The sequence below is a fragment of the Oncorhynchus gorbuscha genome, linkage group LG04, assembly GCF_021184085.1.
Source record: "Oncorhynchus gorbuscha isolate QuinsamMale2020 ecotype Even-year linkage group LG04, OgorEven_v1.0, whole genome shotgun sequence".
Lineage (NCBI taxonomy): Eukaryota > Metazoa > Chordata > Actinopteri > Salmoniformes > Salmonidae > Oncorhynchus > Oncorhynchus gorbuscha.
The window spans coordinates 63,566,431-63,580,104 of record NC_060176.1 but is presented as its reverse complement, the minus strand read 5'-3'; the positions used below and the strand labels follow the sequence as shown (position 1 = coordinate 63,580,104).

At 43.3% G+C, this 13,674-nt stretch overlaps 1 protein-coding gene across 1 annotated transcript in view; it reads left to right on the top strand.

Annotated features, from left to right (window-relative positions):
* LOC124034466 (spermatid perinuclear RNA-binding protein-like) overlaps window positions 1-13,674 on the top strand; it is a 39,452-nt gene that overhangs the window by 6,858 nt on the left and 18,920 nt on the right. The window contains exons 3-6 of the mRNA XM_046347708.1: window positions 5,743-5,981; window positions 7,211-7,376; window positions 7,974-8,118; window positions 12,015-12,100. Coding sequence (XP_046203664.1) covers window positions 5,743-5,981; window positions 7,211-7,376; window positions 7,974-8,118; window positions 12,015-12,100 — 636 coding nt within the window. The remainder of the gene's footprint in view (window positions 1-5,742; window positions 5,982-7,210; window positions 7,377-7,973; window positions 8,119-12,014; window positions 12,101-13,674) is intronic.

Below are 13,674 nucleotides of genomic sequence, written 5' to 3'. Positions count from 1 at the left end.
AATAGCTGCTAAAAGTAGCCCCTTTACACCTTTGAAAATTGGAGATTTGGGTACCAATAAGCGCCTCAATAGTAACGCATTAGCTGTACCGGAATATTATATAAATTACGCCAGCGCTCAGGCTGTGCTCTTCACATCGCTCTATGGGTTTTGACTGACAGCCGTTCTGATATTGAGCGCTGCACACGATAAGAAGTTGCCCCCATCTCTCCCGCTAATTCGGCAACTTTTGCAAAACAAATAGTCTGAGTGAGTAAAATGCTGTAAATTTAAGAGGACTCTATATATTTTGAAAGATGATACGTTGAGGATTATAATAAATACCTGCTTTGATGTCATACAGTGCCTTCAGAAAGTTTTCATATCCCTTGACCTATTCCACATTTTCTTATAGCCTGAATTCAAAATGAATTATATTTATTTTTCTTCTTACCAATCTACACTCAATACCCCATAACAACAAAATGGGAAAAACATTTTGGGGACATTTTGGCAAATGTATTAAATGAGATGTTTCTGTATTTCATTTAATACAAGTATTCACACCCCTGAGTCACTACATGTTAGAATCAATCTTTCTAAGTAAGTCATTCTAAGAGCTTTCCACACCTGCATTGTGCAACATTTGCCCATTTTTATTATTTTCAAAATTCTTCAATCTCTCTCATTTGGTTGTTGATCATTGCTCCATCCTCAGTCCTTTACGATTACAAGCAAACCCATAACATGACAGTCACCACTATGGTTGAAAATATGAGGAGTGGTACTTAGTAATGTGTTGTATTGAAATTACTCCAAACATTACACTTTAGTATTCGGGACAAAAAAGTAAATTGCTTTGCCACACGTTTTGCATTATTACTTTAGTGCCTTGATGCATGTTTTGGAAGATTTTGTTTTTTTCTGTACGCGTTTCCTTTTCACTCTGTCAATTAGGTTAGTATTGTGGAGTAACTACAATGTTGATCCAGTCTCAGGAGAAAACTATCACGGCTATTTAAACTTTAACTGTTTTAAAGTCCCCATGAGGCTGATCGGTTTCCTTCCTCTCCGGCAACTGAGTTAGGAAGGAAGCCTGTATCTTTCAATTGATACACGATCCATAGTGTAAATAATTACTTCACCATGCTCTGAGGTATTCAATGTCTGCTTGTCAATTTTTACCCATCTACCAATAGGTGCCCTTTGCGACGCATTGGAAAACCTCACTGTTTTTTGTGGTTGAATCTGTGTTTGAAATTCAGTGGTTGACTGAGGGACCTTACAGATAGATAATTGTATGTGTGGGGTACAGAGATGATGTAGTAATTCAAAAATCATGCCAAAAATTATTATTGCACACAGATTGAGTCCATTCAACTTATTATGTGAGTTGTTAAGCACATTTTTTCTCCTGAACTTATTTAGGCCATAACAAACGGTTGAATACTTATTGACTCAAGACTTTCCAGCTTTCCATTTTTTATTCATTTGCAAAAATTTTGCAAAATGTAATTCCTCTAACATTATGGGGTATTGTGTGCATGTAGACCATTGATATAAAAAAGAAGCAATATATTCCATGTTAAATTCAGGCTGTAACACAACAAAATGTGTCAAATGTCAAGGGGTGTGAATACTTTCTGAATCAAGCCAGAGAGTCCAAATGTGCACTTCAGATTTCCATATAAAATCATGTCATATACAGTGTCAACGTTTATGTTCACTAGGTTTGATGTACAGTTATAAGATGACATGGCGCCATACCTTGGGTTGTTCTGAACACAATGTTTGGTGAAGAAACCTTGCCACAGAAAACACACACCTGAATGCACTTATGACTCCTTTCTATTTGCACCAGCAGCAATATGTCATCTGTTATTATGTCCCCCCACTTTGGTTCTGAATTTACTAGCACCCACTAATTAACTTGTCATTTTTGCAGATTAAGTGTTTGGGATAGTAATGTATCCATTTTTATTGTTTACAAATTAGCTATGACATAGCCAATGAAAAATATATATATACACACAGTGCATTTGGAAAGCATTTCCACATTTTGTTAAGTTACAGCCTTATTCTAAAATGGATAGTGTTTTAAAGTCTTCATAAATATACACACTACCCCATAATGACAAAGCTAAAACAGGTTTTTAGAAAATGTTGGAAATGTTAAAAAATGTGTAAAAAAAATTAGTTACCTTATTTTCATAAGTATTGGGACACAATCATGAAGTGGAATGACATTTATTGGATATTTCAAACTTTTTTAACAAATCAAAAACTGAAAAATTGGTCGTGCAAAATTATTCAGCCCCCTTAAGTTAATAGTTTGTAGCGCCACCTTTTACTGCGATTACAGCTGTGTGTCGCTTGGGGTATGTCTCTATCAGTTTTGCACATCGAGAGACTGAAATTTTTTCCCATTCCTCCTTGCAAAACAGCTCAAGCTCAGTGAGGTTGGGTGGAGAGCATTTGTGAACAGCAGTTTTCAGTTCTTTCCACAGATTCTCGATTGGATTCAGGTCTGGACTTTGACTTGGCCATTCTAATACCTGGATATGTTTATTTTTGAACCATTCTATTGTAGATTTTGCTTTATGTTTTGGATCATTGTCTTGTTGGAAGACAAATCTCTGTCCCAGTCTCAGGTCTTTTGCAGACTCCATTAGGTTTTCTTCCAGAATGGTCCTGTATTTTGCTCCATTCATCTTCCCATCAATTTTAACCATCTTCCCTGTCCCTGCTGAAGAAAAGCAGGCCCAAACCATGATGCTGCCACCACCATGTTTGACAGTGGGGATGGTGTGTTCAGGGTGATTAGCTGTGTTGCTTTTACGCCAAACATAACGTTTTGCATTGTTGCCAAAAAGTTCAATTTTGGTTTCCTCTGACCAGAGCACCTTCTTCCACATGTTTGGTGTGTCTCCCAGGTGGCTTGTGGCAAACTTTAAACGACACTTTTTATGGATATCTTTAAGAAATGGCTTTCTTCTTGCCACTCTTCCATAAAGGCCAGATTTGTGCAATATACGACTGATTGTTGTCCTATGAACAGAGTCTCCCACCTCAGCTGTAGATCTCTGCAGTTCATCCAGAGTGATCATGGGCCTCTTGGCTGCATCTCTGATCAGTCTTCTCCTTGTATGAGCTGAAAGTTTAGCGGGACGGCCAGGTCTTGGTAGATTTGCAGTGGTCTGATACTCCTTCCATTTCAATATTATCGCTTGCACAGTGCTCCTTGGGATGTTTAAAGATTGGGAAATCTTTTTGTATCCAAATCCGGCTTTAAACTTCTTCACAACAGTATCTTGGACCAGCCTGGTGTGACCTCTGAGACTATCACGGTGCAGGTGCATTTATACGGAGACTTGATTACACATAGGTGGATTGTATTTATCATCATTAGTCATTTAGGTCAACATTGGATGATTCAGAGATCCTCACTGAACTTCTGGAGAGAGTTTGCTGCACTGAAAGTAAAGGGGCTGAATAATTTTGCACGCCCAATTTTTCAGTTTTTGATTTGTTAAAGTTTGAAATATCCAATAAATGTCGTTCCACTTCATGATTGTGTCCCACTTGTTGTTGATTCTTCACAAAAAATACAGTTTTATATCTTTGTTTGAAGCCTGAAATGTGGCAAAAGGTCGCAAAGTTCAAGGGGGCCGAATACTTTCGCAAGGCACTGTATAAGGTGTCACAGTTGACAGTGCATGTCAAGAGCAAAAACCAAGCCATGAGGTCGAAGGAATTGTCCGTAGAGCTCAGAGACAGGATTGTGTTGAGGCACAGATCTGGGGAAGGGTACCAAAAAATGTCTGCAATATTGAAGGTCCCCAAGAACAGTAGCTTCTATCCTTCTTAAATGGAAGAACTTTGGAAGCACCAAGACTCTTTCTAGAGCTGGCTGCCCTGCCAAACTGAGCAATTGGTAGATAAGGGCCTTAGTCAAGGGAGCTGACCAAGAACCCGATGGCCACTCTGACAGAGCTCCAGAGTTCCTGTGGAGATGGTTGTCTTTCTGGAAGGTTCTCCCATCTCTGGAGCACTCCACAATCAGGCCTTTATGGTTTAATACATGGAACCTGGACTTCCTGATGGGCCGCCCCCAAGTGGTAAGGGCAGGTAACAACACTGGGGCCCCTCGGTGTGTGCTCAGTCCCCTTCTGTACTCCCTGTTCACTCACGACTCCAACACCATCATTAAGTTTGCTGATGACAACAGTGGTAGGCCTGATCACTGATAACAATGGGACAGCCTATAGGGAGGTCAGAGACCTGACATTGTGGTGCTGGTGTAACAGTAGAACTTTAGACCGTCCCCTCGCCCGAGTGCGAACCAGGGACCCTCTGCACACATCAACAATAGTCACCCTCGAAGCATCGCCACCCATCGCTCCACAAAAGCCATGGCTCTTGCAGAGCAAAGGGAACTACTACTTCAAGGTCTCAGAGCAAGTGACGTCACCAATTGAAATGCTATTTAGCATGCACCGCTAACCAAGCTAGCCGTTTCACATCCGTTACACAAGGACAACAACCTCTCCCTCAACGTGATCGAGACAAAGGAGATGATTGTGGACTACAGGAAAAGGAGGACCGAGCACACCCCCATTCTCATCGACGGGGCTGGGAGTGGAGCAGGTTGAAAGCTTCAAGTTCCTTGGTGTCCACAACATCAACAAACTATCATGGTCCAAATACACCAAGACATTTGTGAAGAGGGGCATGACAAAGCCTAATTCCCCTCAGGAGATTGAAAAGATTTGGCATGGGTCCTCAGATACTCAATGTTTTAAAGCTGCACCATCGAGAATCCTGACTGGTTGCATCACTACCTGGTATGGAAACTGCTCGGCCTACGACTGCAAGGCACTACAGAGGGTAGTGCGTACGGCCCAGTACATCACCGGGCCCAAGCTTCCTACCATCCAGGACCTCTATACCAGGCGGTGTCCGAGGAAGGCCCTAAAAATAGCCAGCGACGCAGATGTACAAGATCAGGAACAGGCCACCTACCTCACAGGAAGCAGGGCGCATTTGGACTAGGCTACAAATATTCACTGGTGTGGTTCGGCATGAAAAATTATTTGTAGATCAATGACTGTCAACATAGCACAACATTGAAGGAGAAGTCTTGTCAGTCTTGTCACGTGAACTATTGTCCTCAAATTTGGTCAAATAGTTGTCCCATAATCACCAAACTCTTCCCTTTCAATTGCTACCATGATTATGCATATGCTTTTAATATTTGTTCTGTAAGAATATAATTTTGACCTTTCTCTATAAGCCAATTCTCATGAGTGTAAAGCGTTAACACTGATGTAGTCAGGCAGTGCAATGTATGTTTCCCATGCCACTAAAGCCCATTAACATTGAATAGAGGGGGAGAGGAATAGAGAGACTGACCTTGGGCTCAAAGCTCCACATGGTGCTCTCTACTGTGTACAGTTAGGCTTGCAAATCGGCACACATTAGCCGATGCAGCTTATTTCTAGGCAAGCACGCTATCCCTACGAATATCTCGTAATGTTAATATTGTATAGGGCAACATGGGCTTTGTAAGTAGGACAAATGGAAATATGCTGCAGCACCTGTTGCTAGGAGGTGTTACTGTCAAGTATATGCAGTGTAAGATGGCTTGTCTGGCTCAGCAAACAAACACCTAACTGTAATTGACAAAGTCATTTGGAGTTTTTCTTCAGACTTTTTTTTACAAAGGATCATGTTCTCAATTACTTTGTTCTTTCTTCCTCTCAGAGGTCCATCCGATTGTTTGCCAATGACGACCGCCACGTCATGGCAAAGCACGCCAACATCTACCCTTCGCCAGAGGAGCTGGAGGCTGTCCAGAAGCTGGTGTCCACCGTGGAATGTGCCCTCAAGCAGGTATCCGACTGGATGGACAACCTCAACGCCTCCCAAAGCAAGGTCCCGACCCCCACCACCAGCGACCCCAAGGATGTTGAAGACTCTACCGGTAGCCGCAGCACCACAAAGTGAGTCTTCTTCTCCCATGTTGCAAAAGCTTGAGACACTCTACATGGTAGGTTTTTACAGGGCACTGATACAGTTACTGCCACCTATGTTCTGGTGAAAATGTGTTACTGCCATCTATGTTCTGGTGAAAATGTGTTACTGCCATCTATTCCTGGTGAAAATGTGTTACTGCCATATATTTTCTGGTGAAAATGTGTTACTGCCACCTATGTTCTGGTGAAAATGTGTTACTGCCATCTATGTTCTGGTGAAAATGTGTTACTGCCACCTATGTTCTGGTGAAAATGTGTTACTGCCACCTATGTTCTGGTGAAAATGTGTTACTGCCACCTATTCCTGGTGAAAATGTGTTACTGCCATCTATTCCTGGTGAAAATGTGTTACTGCCATCTATTCCTGGTGAAAATGTGTTACTGCCATATATTTTCTGGTGAAAATGTGTTAATGCCATCTATGTTCTGGTGAAAATGTGTTACTGCCACCTATGTTCTGGTGAAAATGTGTTACTGCCATCTATTCCTGGTGAAATGTGTTACTGCCATCTATTCTTGGTGAAAATGTGTTACTGCCACCTATTCCTGGTGAAAATGTGTTACTGCCATCTATTCCTGGTGAAAATGTGTTACTGCCATCTATTCCTGGTGAAAATGTGTTACTGCCATATATTTTCTGGTGAAAATGTGTTACTGCCATCTATGTTCTGGTGAAAATGTGTTACTGCCACCTATGTTCTGGTGAAAATGTGTTACTGCCACCTATGTCCAATTTGTAAGTCGCTCTGGATAAGAGCGTCTGCTAAATGACTTAAATGTAAAATGTAATGTTCTGGTGAAAATGTGTTACTGCCATCTATTCCTGGTGAAAATGTGTTACTGCCATCTATTATTGGTGAAAATGTGTTACTGCCATCTATTCCTGGTGAAAATGTGTTACTGCCATCTATTCCTGGTGAAAATGTGTTACTGCCACCTATGTTCTGGTGAAAATGTGTTACTGCCATCTATTCCTGGTGAAAATGTGTTACTGCCATCTATTCCTGGTGAAAATGTGTTACTGCCACCTATGTTCTGGTGAAAATGTGTTACTGCCACCTATGTTCTGGTGAAAATGTGTGGGCTACATCAATTTAATTTTGAGTGTCTGAAAGCAAAACATTTTTAGTAAACAATGACATCCTTAGAAACTAGTGTTATGTGGCTGATTTTCTGCTCTGCTCTATCCTCACCAGGCCCCAGAATGCTTCGATCCTGTGTGGGGTTATGCGTGTTGGTCTTGTGGCTAAAGGCCTCCTGGTTAAAGGAGACATGGACTTGGAGCTGGTCCTGATGTGCAGAGACAAACCCACCAAACTACTGCTGTACACTGTCAGCACCAACCTGCCAGTGCAACTACTGGTCTGTTTCCACTCAAGCATTTTACATGAGCAAACTAACTAACATTTTAAAATGGATGGGATGGCACATTATCCTAAAAAATGTACAATTTTCCAATGTGAGTTTCGAATACCAGTACTTTAGGTTGTGCAGATCTGAGCCTACCACCATTGCTTTCTGTAATATAGTGCAGACCTAACAACTGCAGTCTCTAGTGCATTGCAGAGCTGACTGTACTGTACATGGTCTCCTCGTCAGCCAGTTAAATACCGCTCCAGCCTGCTGTGAAGGTTATCATCAAGGGACGATTCCATTAGCACCTTTCGGCTTCACAGCACAGGGGGTGGAGAGAGGTTGTCACAGAAGTAGAGCGATGATGCATTCTTCAAAGGAACTAGCAGGAACTAGACTAGATAATACACCTGAATCTTTCTCCCTTTGAACATAATCACTACAAAATAAGATGCCATGCATAGGAAATTGAATTGGAAGTTTCTTAGTATGTTGCCTGTAAAGTTGAAACTTTAGTAATATAATAGTGTGTGTGTGTGTGTGTGATGTTGGACGTACCACAGCTGGCTTATGATCTGCCTCAACCCTGGTTGGTTGCCCTTTCAGACGCTGACCGAGGACAAGTATGAGGTGCGGCCGAGTGTGTCGGAGTCAGCCATCCAGGTGGTCAACACCAACAACCCCAAATTCAGCCTGAAGATTACCCTGTCCTCTCTGGCCATGAGACAAAAACACACTGCCACAGAAGAAGGTATTCCCCCTTCTGTTTGTCCTTGCCATGAGATGTTTTTTCTCTTATTTAACCTTTTAGAGTTTTAAAAGTAATTGTTGTCTCCAGCTGAAACAGTTTTATGTTTTAATTGTCTGATGAAATCATACATTCATATCTTGAATTCCTTAAAGATGTACACAGTAAAACCTTAACCCTTATTTCCGTTGTGGTCTTCTCCTTAAATTAACGAGGCAGAGTTGAGGGAGGGAGAGGAGGGGGAGCAAAGGAAAGAGGAGGGAGACTGCAGGAATGAGGGTAGTGGAGGGGGTTGGAGGTGGTCAGGAGAAAGGGGAGGGACGGGAGGGGGTTGGAGGTGGTCAGGAGAAAGGGGAGGGAGGGGTTTGGAGGTTGTCGGGAGAAAGGGGAGGGACGGGAGGGGGTTGGAGGTGGTCGGGAGAAAGGGGAGGGACGGGAGGGGGTTGGAGGTGGTCGGGAGAAAGGGGAGGGACGGGAGGGGGTTGGAGGTGGTCGGGAGAAAGGGGAGGGACGGGAGGGGGTTGGAGGTGGTCGGGAGAAAGGGGAGGGACGGGAGGGGGTTGGAGGTGGTCGGGAGAAAGGGGAAGGACGGGAGGGGGTTGGAGGTGGTCGGGAGAAAGGGGAAGGACGGGAGGGGGTTGGAGGTGGTCGGGAGAAAGGGGAGGGCCGGGAGGGGGTTGGAGATGGTCGGGAGAAAGGGGAGGGACGGGAGGGGGTTGGAGGTGGTCGGGAGAAAGGGGAGGGACGGGAGGGGGTTGGAGGTGGTCGGGAGAAAGGGGAGGGACATGAATCTGATAAGAGTCTCGATAGTAAGATCTTGAAGCGTATCTTCGTTGGGATACAGCGAAGTGTAAAAAGAGCCATCTCTGCTCAGGTTTCTCCTACAGCATTCTGTCTCATCATTCTTGTCCAACAGAGAGTCAGGATGCTTATTTCCTTGCCCAACATCCAGTTAGTGGGAAACTGGAGAGTGAGAGGAGTGCTTATGCTGTGGTTTTTAAAAAGGGAATGAATGAAAGGTGAGTCAGACATGAAGAGCAGCCATTATGTAACACCTATTGTTGTGTCAACCCTCCTGGGGGAGACTGAAAAAGGTTTTCAGCATTCTGTACAAAAGGTCGTTGCAGCATAAATATTGCATTGAGTGTTAAGTGTAATACTGGAGCAGATAAATTCTAGGAGAGAAAGATTTTGTCCTGAGCCTCCAAATAATCCAAACAGCACAAGCAAAGAAGTAACCAATACAATATGCCAGCACAAGTCCCCCGGCAACCTCTAGTTTTGGGGAATAACCCGAGCGGAACATTGACTGACTATTCTATCCATAGAATTTAAATTAGGATTACATTTACACAGTTCCATCTGGCCTCGCAACTAGTTGTGGTACTTTACTGTAGCATCTCAACCCTGAGGAAGGCACATTGCCCTGAAACGGTTCTCTCCATTGAATGTTTGGGAGTATATGTGCAAATTTCTGTATTTTACCACAGCACTCCAGCCCAGCATCTGTGGATTATTAAACCTGGGAGCTCCGGGCTAGGAGCCCGCCTAGCAACGAGGCCCAGCGCAGGATGCCCGGGTACAAGGGGCTCCCCCTTAAACCACTCTGTCTAGCCCTAGACATGGCTCCCTCTTCTGTTCACTGTACTTCTCTTCACTGGTTTACTGTATACCATGACATTTTGGTCCATGTCCATTTCAGAGCTGACCAAAGACAGACAAACTGGTATCCAACTGCCTTCTTGACTCCTGATATTCATCATATTTTGTTATTTGTGGAAGACTGGTGGTCTATGCCCATTGATAATTGAGGCCTCTAACGTTGCAGTTGATTTGCTCAGAATGACATCCCATAAATTCATGTTGTAAAGTCAGTGGTATTAATTTTCTTTGGTTTTTGGTCACTAATCAAAATCTAAGTTGATGACGTGTGGGAGAGCTCATTGGTGTTGTCTTATTGGAATGTGGTACTTATGATTGATGGCTTCTTCATGACCTGCCGCTGGTGGAGAGCATAGGAAGGGCTCATGAGGTTCCATTTGCCTGGTTTCTTGGACAATCTCATTTCCGCAGAAAATATCACAAAATCCCTGAGAAATCCTGAAAGGACTGAGATTTAGTGTGTATTCAGTGCCTCTATTGTCCTATTTATGTCCTTGCAGTCTCTGGGCCAAGATCTTTATCAGATGCCTGTATTTTATTTCCCAGATCTCCCCTGGCTCAGACCATGAAGGCCCTCAGTCTAATATTAGGAGGTGGGACATGGAATGATCCTGTGTTGTGATACGGGTTGACTCTGGCCTGTGTCACTCATTGGCTTGTCTGTTAGTCCTCCACCTCTTCCAACCTGTTTAGCTTTCACAATGGACTCTAAAGCAAAGATCTGCAAAACCACACACACAGTGCTCTTACAAACCCTTCCGTAAATACAGTATACTACTGCACATGGCTACTAGCCATGCATTTGAAATGGACAGTGTGGCCACTAAATTAAAAAGCCAATTATCTTAGAACAAGAATTTGCCATTTTAAAGAAATCAGAAAAGTATTTTGATTTCCAGCTTCCTCTATTCTCCACAGCTCAATAAACCAAGCAAGGAATTAACATTTAAAACCTAAAAATAAGTGTCTCTTACTGTCCAATTTCATTAGTCTTATTGATATATATATTTGCAGGAAAATATGTCCCAACGGTTGGAGTCAATTATCCCTCAAAAAGTACAATTACTAATTCTAAAATAAGAGGTACGACCTAATATAATTACTGCCGAAAAGGCATTTGGATTGTGAGGAGTGGGGGCTAAGTTTTTGTACCTTTTTGAAATAGCCAGTGTCATTTGTGGTTCTCGATGTAGGCCAATATACAGTAGATGTAATTGAATGTGAATTCCATTGCCAATTTGTCACGGTAATTATTTGGGGGGAGATGGAGAGGTTCTCTTACCAAGCTCTGAGTTCTTTAGTGTGGTGTGCAGTATGTTTGCTCGGCCCAGAGTAATCTCCTCCTAGCTAGTTGCTCCCGAGAAAACGAGCCTTCACTTTCTTTCCAGGGTGGCGTCCTCACTCTGATGTTTATGTTCTGCCGTTGCTTTCTATTTTCTCCCACGGCTCTGTTCCAACCATGGCACGGCACGGTTGATCCCACAGGAAGCCAGTGTGGAAACTTTCTAATAAACATAAACATCTGATCAACCTGCAAGACAGAAAATACTAGCATGGCATCCTACTACAATACATTACAAATGAATTGAATTATGACTAAATTCCATTTTTACAATTTCAATTCCAAGGCTTTCCAACTACTTCTCTAAACATCCTGGGGTTACAGAACTAATCTCCAGACATGATCCCCTTACGTTCTTCTCATCTAAAAGTCTGTCGTGTGTCCTGAGATGTGGCCATGCTCTCATTTTCGTTGTCCTGCACTGAACCGACAACACACTATTCTGGTGGTGAAGCCATCTCAGTGCCACTGATCTGCATCCAGACTTGAGTGTCCATCCGGCAGAGCCACAGCAGAAGCATGCACTCACATTTACTTATGTTACAGCTCTGTAACACTTCTGTCAGCTTCTGTGCAGGAGGGGGAAAAAGTCTAACTTTCAAATTTCAAAATTTCCCCTCAACTCATTCTATCAGATCAGTGGGATGCTATTTATAGCCGGCCACCCTACTTGCCTGTGTGTCGGTCCTAAATGATAGCCTATTCCCTAAACGTGCCTGTGTGTCTGTGGATACATCCTAAATGGCAGCCTATTCCCTAAAGTGCTCTACTTTTGACCAGCGCCCACATGGGTAATAGGGTACCATTTCAGATGCAACACGTGTCTGTGTGGCAGTCTTTCTGAAGGTCCCCTCGGCCAACACAATGTGTGTCCTCATCCTGTCCCTCTCTCCAGAGGAAGGCGTGGGGGACCTTGAGGTGCTGGACGAGCGGCGGTGCCAGGCCGCACTGGCAACACTCAGACACAACAAATGGTTCCAGGTGGGACATCTGTTCTGATTTCATGGTTTGATATTCAATTCATATCTCATTCAGATAGAACAGTTTTCTCCCTGGGAGGTATCTAGGAAACATTAAATGGCTGAGGGGAGAGTGGGCTATGTTTAGAAATGATTTGTCAAGGGATTCTTTCTAACAAATATACACTGCTCAAAAAAATAAAGGGAACACTAAAATAACACATCCTAGATCTGAATGAATGAAATATTCTTATTAAATATTTTTTTCTTTACATAGTTGAATGTGCTGACAACAAAATCACACAAATAATCAATGGAAATCAAATTTATCAACCCATGGAGGTCTGGATTTGGAGGACACTCAAAATTAAAGTGGAAAACCACACTACAGGCTGATACGACTTTAATGTAATGTCCTTAAAACAAGTCAAAATGAGGCTCAGTAGTGTGTGTGGCCTCCACGTGCCTGTATGACCTCCGTACAACGCCTGGGCATGGTCCTGATGAGGTGGCGGATGGTCTCCTGAGGAATCTCCTCCCAGACCTGGACTCAAGCATCCGCCAACAGGGCGCCAGTGGCGAATTTGCCAATCTTGGTGTTCTCTGGCAAATGCCAAACATCCTGCACGGTGTTGGGCTGTAAGCACAACCCCTACCTGTGGATGTCGGGCCCTCATACCACTCTCATGGAGTCTGTTTCTGACCGTTTGAGCAGACACATGCACATTTGTGGCCTGCTGGAGGTGCTCCTCCTGGCACAAAGGCAGAGGTAGCGGTCCTGCTGCTGGGTTGATGCCCTCCTACGGCCTCCTCCATGTCTCCTGATGTACTGGCCTGTCTCCTGGTAGCGCCTCCATGCTCTGGACACTACGCTGAGAGACACAGCAAACCTTCTTGCCACAGCTCGCATTGATGTGCCATCCTGGATGAGCTGCACTACCTGAGCCAATTGTGTGTGTTGTAGACTCCGTCTCATGCTACCACGAGAGTGAAAGCACTGCCAGCATTCAAAAGTGACCAAAACATCAGCCAGGAAGCATAGGAACTGAGAAGTGGTCTGTGGTCCCCACCTGCAGAACCACTCCTTTATTGGGGGTGTCTTGCTAATTGCCTATAATTTCCACCTGTTGTCTATTCCATTTGCACAACAGCATGTGAAATTGATTGTCAATCAGTGTTGCTTCCTAAGTGGACAGTTTGATTTCACAGAAGTGTGATTGACTTGGAGTTACATTGTGTATATTAGCCCACACAGCTACAAGAATGCACTTTTTATTGTAGCTTATAGCGATCAATCTACACTGAACAAGAATATAAATGCAACATCCATAAATTTCGAAGATGCAAGCATCATGAAAACGCTAACACAATTTAATTTGACTTGGTGAAAATAATTATTGGGAACCTAACTTGCTTAACCTAACTTACTTTTTCCATGCGTACTCTTCCTTCTCACTCCATGAAATGATGACCTCTTCTTAAATATTTGGTCAGATTACTAATTTTCTGTATGGTTTCCTACATACAAGACTGGCTCATACCCCTTTGGCTCAACTTACCCCACTCTCCCCTAACATCCATTGTATGACTGAAGGA